Source organism: Aegilops tauschii, chromosome 5, assembly GCF_002575655.3.
Source record: "Aegilops tauschii subsp. strangulata cultivar AL8/78 chromosome 5, Aet v6.0, whole genome shotgun sequence".
Taxonomy (NCBI): domain Eukaryota; kingdom Viridiplantae; phylum Streptophyta; class Magnoliopsida; order Poales; family Poaceae; genus Aegilops; species Aegilops tauschii.
The window spans coordinates 390102287-390118936 of NC_053039.3; the positions used below are offsets into that span (position 1 = coordinate 390102287).

Below are 16650 nucleotides of genomic sequence, written 5' to 3' on the forward strand. Positions count from 1 at the left end.
ACACATACATACTCTTACATTTGACTATACACCATGTTCCTCAAGATTTGGTGGTAAATCATACATACTTGATCTTCGTGCATAAAAATTCTCCACCAAATATTAGTAGGATCTGTCAGATATGTGGTCACCGAGGGCAGCGAACCGTTGGAGATTGTATGATTCTTCTAAAGATGTGTGGACATGTCGAGATACAGAGAAACAAGGTTAGTCGCCATTAAACGGTGAACAAACCTACGCACAATTTTTTTTTGTGAATTACGCACAATACTTGCAAGTTTAAAACTAAGAGCAATTCTTGAAGATTCTTTTGTATGCGTCCAATCGCCATAATAAACGACACTATAACGAACAACACAGAAAATGACGATCCATAGCCCTTTTTTCTTCTTTTTTTTAGGAAGAGCCGGAAGCTAGCGAGGGAACATGCCCAAAGGAGCGGCTCCGGCTAGACCTGCACCTGCACGGGTCAGCCACGGCAGTACCGCCCGCCGCGCCGGTCGCCGGCCGGAGTCCGGCTGCACCACTGCGTGCACAACCACGGCGCCGCCGCTCATGGGAACCGGGAAGTCTCGTGTCGCGGCGCCGGAGTCCGTCTGCGCCAGTGCGTGCACAAACAGGACTCGTGTACGGCCGCGCCGCCCACGTGCGGCCCGACGGAAAAACACACGGCCACCAGAGCGCCACGTAAGACGCGGCATAACTCATAAGCATAAAGCCCCCCCGAAATTACCAGCCCCGGTGCAAAACTCTTCGCGCGGAGCAAAACCGACCTTTTTCCAGGGGGCAAATCAGAAAAGTCCACTTCCTAAATTTCCCGATCCCCTTGAACCCTACCTGCCGCCCCCCCTCCGTCGCCCGCCCCAAATCCTCATCCGATTCCACGCCGCAAAACCTCCCCGAATCTGCCTCCGGCGCCCCCAGGCACGCCTCCGCCCGGCCCCGGGCCGCTCCATATATCCTCGGATCCGTTGGCGCTCGGTCCGGCCGCGCCGTCCGGATCTGGGGGAGGAACTCGGCTGATTCCTAGGGTTCCTCCGTCTCGGCGCGCCAGCCGGGTCCATGAATCCCATGGGGTACCGCCCCTATGATAGCAGCGGTGAGTCGCCTCGAATCTACGTGCTTTTTTGGCCGGGTGAGCTTGGCCGGGCGGAAAAGGCCAATTATTTCGCGCAGCTTGTTGAATTCCCGGAGGAAATTGGCATAAGTTATACCAAATAGTACCTAATGATGAGAATAGACACCGAGTATAAATTGTTCCTCTTGCTTTCTAGTAAAGTTGAGCCCATAGATAACTGAAAATCTGTTGAATTTATCAAACAACATGTACATTTGCACGGCCCTGAAGAGATAGGAGCATAAAGTAGTTCCTTTTGCCAAACCATTGGTACTACAGACTGAGATTAGTTGATAACTAAAAATCTATTCTTCCCTGCGCAGTTGTGAGCTTCTCGAACCTCTTGCCCAATTGTGAATTCGTCATAGTTGCCGTGGCAGTCGCCTGACCCTGTATTGCACAAATTGTTAACAGCATCTTTTATGACCTCTGAGGTGCTTTTGCGTTATGATGACTTGCAGTCAAATTGTGCATTTGATTATTGATCCCTTGCCCTGAATCAACATGTTGTTTTGACTTTGACCCGGTAAACTTGGCCGGGCAGAAAAATTCCATTCTTTTGCATGGCTTGTTAGATTCCTGGAGGAAAATATCTGGAGGAGATTGGCATACGTTTATTGCCAAATAATTGGAATACGCACCAAGTATATATTGTGCCTCTTGCTTTCTAGCAAAGCTGAGCCGATAGATAACTGAAATTTGTTAAATTTATCGAACAATGTGTACATTTGCATGGCCCTGGAGAAGTAGTCCCTTTTGCCAAGCCCTTGGTACTGCAGATTGATTAGTTGATAAATAGAAATCCAGTCATCCCTGAGCAATTGTGAGCTTCTCGAACCTCTTGCCAAATTGTGAATTCTTCATGATTGGCTTGTCATTCGGTTGACCCTGTACTCCACAAATTATAAACATCATTTTTTATGACCTTTTATGAGGTGCTTTCGTGTTATGAGGACTTGCAGGCTTGCAGCCAAATTGTGCATTTGAATATGCTGCAGTACTGATTCCTCGCTCTTGCTTGCAGGGACGGACGATGATCTCCCCTCGTCACAAAATAGAGGACTAAGAGGACGATCTTTCAGTGGGAATGGGAGAGCATCAGCTGGACCGTTTCCTTATGCAAGGCCACACAATGATTTGGAGAGCCAAGTACATCTGGTTGAGCAAGAGGCGTACACTGGTGTTCTTAGGGCATTCAAAGTTCAATCTGATGCATTGTCTTGGGTGATTATCTGCACACTGAAATTAATGGCTACATTTTCAGTAACCACTGCATGTCCTGTTGCTGATTTCAGCTGAAAATTAATTAATACTCATGCTTTTGTGCAGGAAAAAGAAAGTCTGATTTCTGAACTCAGGAAGGAACTGAGAGTTTCTGATGAGGAACACAGGGAGCTATTAAACAAGGTTAATGAAGATGGGGCCATCCGTGGAATGAGGTCTTTTGCATACAGGACCCATTTTTCCGTAACATGTTATACTTAATCGTCATATTTACCTAATCATTTACTTATCTTAATTTTTCTATAGGGAGCTGAGACAGGGAGGTGGGACCCCGAGTGGGCTGCATCGTGGCAGCAGAGTTCTTCATGATGGAGAACCTGGGCCAACTGCTAAAAGGCAACGACCATCCCATTTAATGCCTTCGCATTCTTCAGGCCTCCAGTCCCCTGTTATGTCTTCACATTCTGTCCCGTCTTCGTCAAAGTGGGGACCATCTTCAGCATCAAGGGGGAAAAGAGCAAAGTCGGTATGTTTGGAATGCTGTATGCCATGTTCTTCTGAATTCGGGTCAATTTTATGGCAATCTGTTGATGCATGTACAGACTACGCCACTGGCATTACCATCCATGGACCCGACCTCATTGATTAGCCGGAAAGTTTTTACAAGATGGCCAGATGATAACAACTTCTATGAGGCTACTATAACCCGTTACAATCCTGCTACGGTTTGTTCCAACTTTACCTATTTTTCTCCTTGATGCAGATATGCATCTGTATTAAGTAATTTTACCTACTCTCCTGATCCTTTTCAGGGCGAACATGCTCTTGTCTATGACATGGGCAAAACAACTGAGTCATGGGAGTCTGTCAGGCTTTGTGATGTAAGCATCGTTCAAGCCTTTGATGCTTGTATTGTTCTTTATCTTTCTTTTCTTACTCCTTGCTCCTGATTTGTACACTAATTATGTATTTTGTTTAAGAATTTGATCCATTTTTTTCATGTTTTCAACCCTTTGCTATGAATTATTCACCCTTTTTTATATGCTACACGTGCCATAATGTGCTGACTTACTCCAGTAGTGAACCAGAGGCTGGTTGCTCATGTGCCCAATACCATACACTCCCTCCGTTCGGAAATAAGTGTTTGAAACTTTGAACTAAAACAGCGCACTTATTTCCGAACTGAGGGAATATAAATTAGTGGGGAAATGATTTGCAGTTGCTGCTGATTTGTTTTCACAATTACGTCGAGAGTGGTATCATGGCTTAAAATTTACCAATATGAATACCTTTAGTATCCATAGGGGCCGATATTCGGCACTCTAGAGTTCATCATGTTGACCATTAGTTTAGTCCACATGGAGACTTATGCTTTGTTGTTTCACCGGACTATGGAGATTTGTTTAATTAGTTGTCCACTCTGGCATGGAATAATTTTTTACTTGCTTATTTGCCCAGAATGTATGATCGCCACCTTTTAACGATATAATTAACCAATTAGGGGTGAACAATTCTTTCACAGATGAGACCTGAAGATATAAGATGGGAACGTGATGATCAAGGGATCTCAAATCGAGATGGGTGGGGCCCTTCTGGTCCATTGTTGAACAGGAACCAAAGCAACAATGGTAGAGGGAGACTATCTCAGAATGAGCATCCAAATAAATATGGTCCACCTCAAAATGGCATCAACAGGAATATTGGTGAAATTGACGTGCCTAACACTCAGAGTGTCGTGATTGAGGTAAATTTATATTGAAGGATCGGACATCACAGGGTAGTCAGATACTGTTTGTTGCTCACAACTTTATTTTCTCGATGCAGGTGGAGAGGGTATTGTCAAATCCAAATATGCATGAAATTGAAAAGGCAAAGAAACTGCTAACAGTGAGTTGACTTGTCTATCTTGAGGTCGTTCCCTGTCGAAAGCAGTGCATGATGGGGAAAGGCTTACTTGTAATTCCTTAAGTCTATTATTTGAGAACCGTAAGGCGAAGTAATTGTCCTTGCAGGACCAGGAGCAGTCATTACTTGATGCAATTGCCAGTCTTGACGATGCATCAGATAGCGAAAGTGGTAAGTTATTTGCCAATGCTACCTTGAAAAAGCACTGTAAAAGTAATAGTATCATTAATGGACAAATAACATTATCTGTATTTCTTTAGAGGTATTCTGGACAATTTCCATGCATTATCTCATTCAATTGAAATTAGGGTGATAGAAATTTTGTCCAGAACCTTGAGAAGATGAATATTGTTGAATCCAAATTGAAATTTTGGTAGTGTCTTCCTAGATACTACTACTAATGATTACTCGCAGTAATCAGAAATTTATATTTCCATGGATGATACACAAATCAGTTACATTACTACTTTGCCTATTTCACTAACCAGTCTTCATATAACAGAGGATAAGGCCATGGAAGCCCGAATGGGTTCTGGTGGTGATCACACGGGTAGGAACGGCATTGCCTGTTAGTTGTTATGGGAAGTATGTTGGAAGATTGCCACCTTGCTGGATCATCACTGGACAAAGAAGCGATGTGATGGAAAACTGGACTACCAAAAGAAGGTGGATTTGGCAGTTGCTGCTCCATGAGATGAGTTTATTTGCCTGCTCAAAATTCGGACCTGGCAAGGATGAATCCAGATGGAACGAAAAAGCTTTAATGGCGCCTTTCCTCTCTGATGGACTAGAAGTGACTAATTTTCTAGAAATTGTTGTTGACATAAATCAGCTGAAGATTCTTTGTGTTCGGTGCCCACAGCTGATTAACCTTGGCCGAAATCTCTGTTTTTCTTTGTCCCTCCTATGTGCACTGAGTTTTGCAGTGGGCATACTGGCTGTACTTGTAGTGTACAAAAATAATGTATTTTTTTTTCCAATAACAGTTCTGTATTTGGAATAATTAGTAATCAGTAAACTGAAGGTCCTTCAGAAAAAACAATTCTCTATATTTCTTACCGGGCCGATTACTCTGAAAAGAAATGTTCCCTATCTTTCTTTCTTTCGAAACTGGTTCATTTACCTCGCTGGGCAAGGCTGGTCTTGCCAACGGAGGGGAACCAAATCGGGTCTTTTCCTGGAACGAGTTGAAGGCTGGAATTTTTTTTTTTCAAAACAGAGGCATAAGATTTGCCTCATCTATTAAATAAGGAGAGAATAGAGTTTAGATTTTTACAGGATACCCCATACAAGCGACATGACAATTACTCACACACAATTATAGTCCCTAGCTTCTTGGCACCGGCAGTAACCCATAACTTTGCCTCGCCAATGATGGTTTGGAGGAGAATAGGCGGTGGCGCAAATTTTTGCCGAAATACCCTAGCATTTCGCTCGTTCCAAATGGTCCAAGAGGTGAGCATGACGAGAGAGGACATGGCATGCCAATTCGGGTTTCGGTCATCGGTACGCTTGACCCACCACTCCTTGACGGATTCATCAAGATGCCAATCGGGAATGTTGACGTGAGGTAGCCCAAGCTTCTCGATGATAGATCTCCAAAGCCTAAGAGTGTAGCGACACTTGAAGAAGAGGTGTGGCCCCGTTCTTGCTCTCTGTTGCATAGTGGACAAAGACCACAATTGACCCAACCACGCTTCTCCAGACGATCGGCGGTCCAAATTCGGTCTTGAGGGCAAGCCACGCAAAGAATTTAACCTTAGGGGGTGCCCAAGCCTTCCAAACCATACGGTCCATGGGAGAGAGAGTCAATCCAAGGAACAGAGCCTTGTACGCAGTGGCCGCCGAGTAGATCCCATCGTTCGCGTGCTTCCAAGTAATGTCGTCTTCGGCTTGGTCGTCAAGGGGGAAGTCATGAACAAGCATCCAAAGAGTGAAGAATTCGCTAATGTGGCGAATGGAGATAACAGTGTTTGGATTGATTTTGAGAATCCATGCATTCTCATTGAGGGCTTCACGCACCTTCCAATTCTTTCTCCTTGATGCCTCGTAGATTAATGGAGCAATATCCATGGGTTTCCGCCCAAATAGCCAAGGGGAGTCCCAGAACGGTGTTTTTGCACCGTCACCCACAGTGATAGTTGTAGAGGCGTAGAAAAACTCGAGGTCCTCGGCGGTGCAAGGGTTACCAAACCCCACCCAAGGCTTGTGGGGCTCCTTCCATTCATACCACAGCCAACGAAGACGTAAAGCCCGCGAAATTTTTTCGGTGTTGAGTACCCCCAGGCCACCATATTCCTTTGGCCTACAGACTATTTTCCAATTGACTTTGCACTTGGCTCCCGTTGTCTTATCCGCACTGGACCATAGGAACGACCTCTCCAACTTATTTAGGTTGCTGAGCGTACTTGGCGGCACAATGAGAGGCGTGATTGAGTAGATCGCTTGGGATGAAATGACCGATTTGACAAGTGCCGTGCGGCCGATGGTAGTGATATTTTGGCCGTCCCAAGTGGCCAATTTGCTCGCCGCCTTGTCCTCAAGATATTGGAAATCCACCTTTCTGAGCTGCCAAACAGAGAGAGGCAAGCCAAGATACTTCACCGGGAAAGTAGCACGAGTTGCAGGCAAGCACTGAAGAGTGTGCCCAAGATTAAGATGACTACATCGAATTGGCACAACGGAGCTTTTCTGAAAGTTGGTGCATAGACCTGTCACTTCACCAAAGCCTCTCAAGATGGAAGCAAGATTGTCAACGTCCCTTTTGATAGGAGCCAGAAAAACAGCAGCATCATCCGCATATATGGAGGTTCTCACCGTAGGCCCCCGCCCACGTATCTTGTGAAGAAGGCCTTTCCGGGTTGCCAAATCCAGAATCTTATGCAGCGGATCAATCGCGATGACGAAAAGCAGGGGGAAATGGGGTCCCCCTGCCGAAACCCCTTCCCATGCATAATGGGAGGGCCGGGGATGCCATTTAAGAGAACACGAGACGATGACGAGGATAGGAGTGCGGCAATCCAAGCCCGGAACCTATCCGGGAAACCCAAACGCTGAAGGAGATCTAACATGTAGCCCCACTTGACGGAGTCAAAAGCCTTTCTTATGTCTAGCTTGAAAAGGAGTGACGGGGTCTTGCACTTGTGTAAGCGCCTAGCAAAATTACGCACGCACATGAAGTTGTCATGTATGCCACGCCTCTTTATTAATGCACTTTGGGCGTTGGAGACAAGGCAGTCCATGTGTGGAGCCAGCCGGAGCGAAAGGACCTTGGCAATTATTCTTGCGATGGCGTGGATGAGACTGATAGGTCTGTAATCAGAGATGCCTTTCGCACCCTCCTTTTTGGGCAATAGCACAACATTGGCGGAATTCAACCAATGCAGGTTGGAGGTGTGGAGAGAGTCAAAACACTGGATGACTCTCATGACCGAAAGCTTGATGATGCCCCAACACTTCTTGAAGAAGATCCCTGTGAAGCCATCCGGACTGGGCGCCTTATCACTAGGCATCTCCTTTATGGCCCCCCAAACCTCATCTTCCGTGATGGTGTTGCCCAGGTCGTGCAAGTCATGGGTCTCTATTCGAAGCTCCTCCCAGTTGAAGTCTTTGTTGCTACTGCATCCTGTACCCATGATCTCTATGAAGTGGGAATGTATGATCTTCTCTTTTTCCTTGTGTTCGGTCACCCACCCATGCACATGTTTGATCCGGTGAATGTGATTTTTCCTCCTTCTGGCATTGATGCGTCGGTGGAAGAATTTTGTGTTTGCATCCCCATGCTTCAAATTTGCCAACCGAGCACATTGACTCTTCCTAGACCTCTCAAGTACCGCCAAGCTAATCACCCTCCGCTTGAGTCTCGTGAGCAAGTCTCGCTCCTCAGGAGAGAGAGCCCTTGCCTCTTGCGCGATGTCGAGGTGGAGAATCACAAGCAGGGCCGCATGGAGCTGAACCTTAGCCTTGGAGAACAAGTTCTTGCTCCACTCAGATAGCCGGATCGCAGTTTTTTTTAGCTTATGGTACAACACTTGATACGGTTCCGAGTGCCCGACTCGCTCGTCCCAGGCCTTTTGCACTACCTCGGAGAAGCCAGGCAAAGAAGCCCAGAAGTTTTTGAACTTGAAGGATCGAGGCCTTCTGGGCCCTTTATCATCAGCAAGCAGCAGGGGGCAATGGTCGGAAAGTGAAGATGACAGAGCATGTAGGACATGGGTGCTGAAGGTCATATCCCACTCCGCATTACAGAAGAAGGAGTCAAGCTTGCAGAGAGTTGGGTTGTCCGCTCGTTGCTCCAGGTGAAGCGCCGATTCTGGAGGTGAATTTCCTTGAGCTCACAAGATTGTAACGCAGCCCGAAAGCGATTGATCCTACGTCGGTTGAAGATTCTCTTGTTTTTGTCGCGTGCACGACAAATTTGGTTGAAATCCCCAAGGGCTAGCCATGCAGTTGTTGGAAATATGCCCTAGAGGCAATAATAAATGGTTATTATTATATTTCTTTGTTCATGGTAATTGTCTATTGTTCATGCTATAATTGTATTGTCCGGAAATCGTAATACATGTGTGAATACATAGACCACAACGTGTCCCTAGTAAGCCTCTAGTTGACTAGCTCGTTGATCAACAGATAGTCATGGTTTCTTGACTATGGACATTGGATGTCGTTGATAACGGGATCACATCATTAGGAGAATGATGTGATGGACAAGACCCAATCCTAAGCATAGCATAAAAGATCGTGTAGTTTCGTTTGCTAGAGCTTTTCCAATGTCAAGCATCTTTTCCTTAGACCATGAGATCGTGCAACTCCCGGATACCGTAGGAGTGCTTTGGGTGTGCCAAACGTCACAACGTAACTGGGTGACTATAAAGGTGCACTATGGGTATCTCCGAAAGTGTCTGTTGGGTTGGCACGGATCGAGACTGGGATTTGTCACTCCGTGTGACGGAGAGGTATCTCTGGGCCCACTCGGTAATGCATCATCATAATGAGCTCTATGTGACTAAGGCGTTAGTCACGGGATCATGCATTGCGGTACGAGTAAAGAGACTTGCCGGTAACGAGATTGAACAAGGTATTGGGATACCGACGATCGAATCTCGGGCAAGTAACATACCGATGGACAAAGGGAATTGTATACGGGATTGATTGAATCCTCGACATCGTGGTTCATCCGATGAGATCATCGTGGAACATGTGGGAGCCAACATGGGTATCCAGATCCCGCTGTTGGTTATTGACCGGAGAGGCGTCTCGGTCATGTCTGCATGTCTCCCGAACCCGTAGGGTCTACACACTTAAGGTTCGGTGACGCTAGGGTTGTAGAGATATGTGTATGCGGAAACCCGAAAGTTGTTCGGAGTCCCGGATGAGATCCCGGACGTCACGAGGAGTTCCGGAATAGTCCGGAGGTGAAGAATTATATATAGGAAGTCAAGTTTCGGCCACCGGGAAAGTTTCGGGGGTTATCGGTATTGTACCGGGACCACCGGAAGGGTCCCGGGTGTCCACCGGGTGGGGCCACCTATCCCGGAGGGCCCCGTGGGCTGAAGTGGGAAGGGAACCAGCCCCTAGTGGGCTGGGCGCCCCCCCATGGGCCTCCCCCCTGCGCCTAGGGTTGGAAACCCTAGGGTGGGGGGGCGCCCCACTTGCCTTGGGGGGCAAGGCACCCCCTTGGCCGCCGCCCCCCCATCTAGATGGGGCTTGGCCGCCGCCCCCCTCCCAGGGGGCCTATATAAAGGGGGGGGGAGGTAGGGCAGCAACATCACAGCCTTGGGCGCCTCCCTCCTCCCCTGCTACACCTCTCTCTCTCGTAGAAGCTCGGCGAAGCCCTGCCGCCATCCCGCTACATCCACCACCACGCCGTCGTGCTGCTGGATCTCCATCAACCTCTCCTTCCCCCTTGCTGGATCAAGAAGGAGGAGACATCGCTGCACCGTACGTGTGTTGAACGCGGAGGTGCCGTCCGTTCGGCACTCGGTCATCGGTGATTTGGATCACGGCGAGTACGACTCCGTCATCCACGTTCATTGGAACGCTTCCGCTCGCGATCTACAAGGGTATGTAGATGCACTCCTTTCCCCTCGTTGCTAGTATACTCCATAGATGCATCTTGGTGAGCGTAGAAATTTTTTAAAATTATGCTACGATTCCCAACAGTGGCATCATGAGCCAGGCCTATGCGTAGTTACTATGCACGAGTAGAACACAAAGAAGTTGTGGGCGTTGATGTTGCCAATTCTTCTTGCCGCTACTAGTCGTTTCTTGTTTCGGCGGCATTGTAGGATGAAGCGGCCCGGACCGACCTTACACGTACGCTTACGTGAGACAGGTTCCACCGACTAACATGCACTAGTTGCATAAGGTGGCTAGCGGGTGTCTGTCTCTCCTACTTTAGTCGGAACGGATTCGATGAAAATGGTCCTTATGAAGGGTAAATAGAAATTGGCAAATCACGTTGTGGTCATACGTAGGTAAGAAACGTTCTTGCTAGAAACCTACAAACCACGTAAAAACTTGCAACAACAATTAGAGGACGTCTAACTTGTTTTTGCAGCATGTGTTATGTGATGTGATATGGCCAGAAGATGTGATGAATGATATATGTGATGTATGAGATTGATCATATTCTTGTAATAGGAATCACGACTTGCATGTCGATGAGTATGACAATCGGCAGGAGCCATAGGAGTTGTCTTTATTATTTTGTATGACCTGCGTGTCATTGAATAACGCCATGTAAATTACTTTACTTTGTTGCTAAGCGCGTTAGCCATAGAAGTAGAAGTAATCGTTGGCGTGACGACTTCATGAAGACACAATGATGGAGATCATGATGATGGAGATCATGGTGTCATGCCGGTGACGAAGATGATCATGGTGCCCCGAAGATGGAGATCAAAGGAGCATGATGATATTGGCCATATCATGTCACTATTTGATTGCATGTGATGTTTATCATGTTTTTGCATCTTATTTGCTTAGAACGACGGTAGTAAGTAAGATGATCCCTTATGATAATTTCAAGAAAGTGTTCACCCTAACTGTGCACCGTTGCGAAGGTTCGTTGTTTCGAAGCACCACGTGATGATCGGGTGTGATAGATTCTAACGTTCGAATACAACGGGTGTTGACGAGCCTAGCATGTACAGACATGGCCTCGGAACACACGCAATACACTTAGGTTGACTTGACGATCCTAGCATGTACAGACATGGCCTCAGAACACGGAGGACCGAAAGGTCAAGCATGAGTCGTATAGAAGATACGATCAACATGGAGATGTTCACCGATCTTGACTAGTCCGTCTCACGTGATGATCGGACACGGCCTAGTTAACTCGGATCATGTTTCACTTAGATGACTAGAGGGATGTCTATCTGAGTGGGAGTTCATTGTGTAATTTGATTAGATGAACTTAATTATCATGAACTTAGTCTAAAATCTTTACACTATGTCTTGTAGATCTAATGGCCAACGTTGTCCTCAATTTCAACGCGTTCCTAGAGAAAACCAAGCTGAAAGATGATGGCAACAACTATACGGACTGGGTCCGGAACCTGAGGATCATCCTCATAGTAGCCAAGAAAGATTATGTCTTAGAAGCACCGCTAGGTGAAGCACCAATCCCTGAGAACCAAGACGTTATGAACGCTTGGCAATCACGTGCTGATGATTACTCCCTCGTTCAGTGCGGCATGCTTTACAGCTTAGAACCGGGTCTCCAAAAGCGTTTTGAGAAACATGGAGCATATGAGATGTTCAAGGAGCTGAAATTGGTTTTCCAAGCTCATGCCCGGGTCGAGAGATATGAAGTCTCCGACAAGTTCTTCAGCTGTAAAATGGAGGAGAATAGTTCTGTTAGTGAGCACATACTCAGAATGTCTGGGTTGCACAACCGCTTGACTCAGCTGGGAGTTAATCTCCCGGATGACGTGATCATTGACAGAATCCTCCAGTCGCTTCCACCAAGCTACAAGAGCTTTGTGATGAACTTCAATATGCAGGGGATGGAAAAGACCATTCCTGAGATATATTCAATGCTGAAATCAGCGGAGGTGGAGATCAGAAAAGAACATCAAGTGTTGATGGTGAATAAAACCACTAAGTTCAAGAAGGGCAAGGGTAAGAAGAACTTCAAGAAGGACGACAAGGGAGTTGCCGCGCCCGGTAAGCCAGTTGCCGGGAAGAAGCCAAGGAATGGACCCAAGCCCGAGACTGAGTGCTTTTATTGCAAGGGAAGTGGTCACTGGAAGCGGAACTGCCCAAGTACTTAGCGGACAAGAAGGCCAGCAACACCAAAGGTATATGTGATATACATGTAATTGATGTGTACCTTACCAGTACTTGTAGTAGCTCCTGGGTATTTGATACCGGTGCTGTTGCTCATATTTGTAACTCAAAACAGAAACTACGGAATAAACAGAGACTGGCGAAGGACGAGGTGACGATGCGCGTCGGGAATGGTTCCAAGGTCGATGTGATCGCCGTCGGCACGCTACCTCTGCATCTACCCACGGGATTAGTTTTAAACCTCAATAATTGTTATTTAGTGCCAGCTTTGAGCATGAACATTGTATCTGGATCTCGTTTAATTCGAGATGGCTACTCATTTAAATCCGAGAATAATGGTTGTTCTATTTATTTGAGAGATATGTTTTATGGTCATGCCCCGCTGGTCAATGGTTTATTTTTGATGAATCTCGAACGTGATGATACACATATTCATAGTGTGAATACCAAAAGATGTAAAGTTGATAACGATAGTCCCACATACTTGTGGCACTGCCGCCTTGGTCACATTGGTGTCAAGCGCATGAAGAAGCTCCATGCAGATGGACTTTTGGAGTCTCTTGATTACGAATCATTTGACACGTGCGAACCATGCCTCATGGGTAAGATGACCAAGACTCCGTTCTCCGGAACAATGGAGCGAGCAACCAACTTATTGGAAATCATACATACCGATGTGTGCGGTCCAATGAGTGTTGAGGCTCGCGGAGGATATCGTTATGTTCTCACTCTTACTGATGGCTTAAGTAGATATGGGTATGTCTACCTAATGAAACACAAGTCTGAGACCTTTGAAAAGTTCAAGGAATTTCAGAGTGAGGTTGAGAATCAACGTGACAGGAAAATAAAATTCTTACGATCAGATCGTGGTGGAGAATATTTAAGTCACGAGTTTGGTACACACTTAAGGAAATGTGGAATAGTTTCACAACTCACGCCGCCTGGAACACCTCAGAGAAACGGTGTGTCCGAACGTCGTAATCGCACTCTATTGGATATGGTGCGATCTATGATGTCTCTTACCGATTTACCACTCTCATTTGGGGCTATGCTTTAGAGACTGCCGCATTCACTTTAAATAGGGCTCCGTCGAAATCCGTTGAGACGACACCGTATGAATTATGGTTTGGGAAGAAACCTAAGCTGTCGTTTCTAAAAGTTTGGGGATGCGATGCTTATGTCAAGAAACTTCAACCTGAAAAGCTCGAACCCAAGTCGGAGAAATGCGTCTTCATAGGATACCCTAAGGAAACTATTGGGTATACCTTCTACCTCAGATCCGAAGGCAAGATCTTCGTTGCCAAGAACGGGTCCTTTCTGGAGAAGGAGTTTCTCTCGAAAGAATTGAGTGGGAGGAAAGTGGAACTTGATGAGGTGATAGTCACCCCTTCCGAACCGGAAAGTAGCGCAGCGCGGGAAGATGTTCCTGTGGTGCCTACACCGACTGGGGAGGAAGTTAATGATGATGATCATGAAGCTTCGGATCAAGTTACTACTGAACTTCGTAGGTCCACAAGGACACGTTCCGCACCAGAGTGGTACGACAACCCTGTCCTGGAAATCATGTTGTTAGACAACGGTGAACCTTCGAACTATGAAGAAGCGATGGCGGGCCCGGATTCGGACAAATGGCTAGAAGCCATGAAATCCGAGATAGGATCCATGTATGAAAACGAAGTATGGACTTTGACTGACTTGCCCGATGATCGGCGAGCCATAGAAAACAAGTGGATCTTTAAGAAGAAGACAGACGCGGATGGTAATGTGACCATCTATAAGGCTCGACCTGTCACTAAGGGTTATCGACAAGTTCAAGGGGTTGACTACGATGAGACTTTCTCACCCGTAGCGAAGCTGAAGTCCGCCCGAATCATGTTAGCAATTGCCGCATACTATGATTATGAGATATGGCAGATGGACGTCAAAACGGCATTCCTTAACGGCTTCCTTAAGGAAGAGTTGTATATGATGCAGCCGGAAGGTTTTGTCGATCCTAAGAATGCTAACAAAGTATGCAAGCTCCAGCGCTCAATCTATGGGCTGGTGCAAGCATCTCGGAGTTGGAACATTCGCTTTGATGAGAAAATCAAAGCGTTTGGGTTTACACAGACTTATGGAGAAGCCTGTGTTTACAAGAAAGTGAGTGGGAGCTCTGTAGCATTTCTCATATTATATGTGGATGACATACTATTGATGGGAAATGATATAGAATTCTTGGAAAGTATAAAGGCCTATTTGAATAAGTGTTTTTCAATGAAGGACCTTGGAGAAGCTGCTTATATATTAGGCATCAAGATCTATAGAGATAGATCAAGACGCCTCATTGGTCTTTCACAGAGTACATACCTTGACAAGATATTGAAGAAGGTCAATATGGATCAGTCCAAGAAGGGGTTCTTGCCTGTATTGCAAGGTGTGCAATTGAGCAAGGCTCAATGCCCGACCACGGCAGAAGATATAGAAAAGATGAGTGTCATCCCCTATGCCTCGGCCATAGGGTCTAGTATGTATGCCATGCTGTGTACCAGACCTGATGCAAACCTTGCCGTAAGTTTGGTAGGAAGGTACCAAAGTAATCCCGGCATGGAACACTGGACAGCGGTCAAGAATATCCTAAAGTACCTGAAAAGGACTAAGGATATGTTTCTCGTTTATGGAGGTGACGAAGAGCTCGTCGTAAAGGGTTACGTCGACGCTAGCTTCGACACAGATCTGGATGACTCGAAGTCACAAACCGGATACGTGTATATTTTGAATGGAGGAGTCGTAAGCTGGTGCAGTTGCAAGCAAAGCGTCGTGGCGGGATCTACATGTGAAGCGGAGTACATGGCAGCCTCGGAGGCAGCGCAGGAAGCAGTCTGGATGAAGGAGTTCATTACCGACCTAGGGGTGATTCCCAATGCGTCGGGCCCGATGACTCTCTTCTGTGACAACACTGGAGCTATTGCCATTGCGAAGGAGCCCAGATTTCACAGGAAGACCAGACATATCAAGTGTCGCTTCAACTCCATTCATGAAAGTGTTCAAAATGGAGACATAGATATTTGTAAAGTACATACGGACTTGAATGTAGCAGATCCGTTGACTAAACCTCTCCCTAGGGCAAAACATGATCAACACCAGGACGCAATGGGTGTTCGATTCATCACAATGTAACTAGATTATTTACTCTAGTGCAAGTGGGAGACTGTTGGAAATATGCCCTAGAGGCAATAATAAATGGTTATTATTATATTTCTTTGTTCATGGTAATTGTCTATTGTTCATGCTATAATTGTATTGTCCGGAAATCGTAATACATGTGTGAATACATAGACCACAACGTGTCCCTAGTAAGCCTCTAGTTGACTAGCTCGTTGATCAATAGATAGTCATGGTTTCCTGACTATGGACATTGGATGTCGTTGATAACGGGATCACATCATTAGGAGAATGATGTGATGGACAAGACCCAATCCTAAGCATAGCATAAAAGACCGTGTAGTTTCGTTTGCTAGAGCTTTTCCAATGTCAAGCATCTTTTCCTTAGACCATGAGATCATGCAACTCCCGGATACCGTAGGAGTGCTTTGGGTGTGCCAAACGTCACAACGTAACTAGGTGACTATAAAGGTGCACTATGGGTATCTCCGAAAGTGTCTGTTGGGTTGGCACGGATCGAGACTGGGATTTGTCACTCCGTGTGACGGAGAGGTATCTCTGGGCCCACTCGGTAATGCATCATCATCATGATCTCTATGTGACTAAGGCGTTAGTCACGGGATCATGCATTGCGGTACGAGTAAAGAGACTTGCCGGTAACGAGATTGAACAAGGTATTGGGATACCGACGATCGAATCTCGGGCAAGTAACATACCGATGGACAAAGGGAATTGTATACGGGATTGATTGAATCCTCGACATCGTGGTTCATCCGATGAGATCATCGTGGAACATGTGGGAGCCAACATGGGTATTCAGATCCCGCTATTGGTTATTGACCGGAGAGGCGTCTCGGTCATGTCTGCATGTCTCCCGAACCCGTAGGGTCTACACACTTAAGGTTCGGTGACGCTAGGGTTGTAGAGATATGTGTATGCGGAAACCCGAAAGTTGTTTGGAGTCCCGG

General features: G+C 46.4%; 1 protein-coding gene across 1 annotated transcript; it reads left to right on the top strand.

Annotated features, from left to right (window-relative positions):
• Positions 1-735: 735 nt before the first annotated feature.
• On the top strand, positions 736-5297 carry LOC109773707 (protein EMSY-LIKE 3). Its single transcript, XM_020332413.4, has 10 exons — positions 736-1099; positions 2142-2341; positions 2447-2556; positions 2648-2867; positions 2944-3066; positions 3154-3222; positions 3864-4085; positions 4166-4228; positions 4354-4417; positions 4749-5297. The coding sequence occupies exons 1-10, from the start codon at positions 1063-1065 to the stop codon at positions 4817-4819; spliced, it is 1179 nt and encodes a 392-aa protein (XP_020188002.1). The 5' UTR covers positions 736-1062; the 3' UTR covers positions 4820-5297.
• The last annotated feature ends 11353 nt before the right edge of the window (positions 5298-16650 follow it).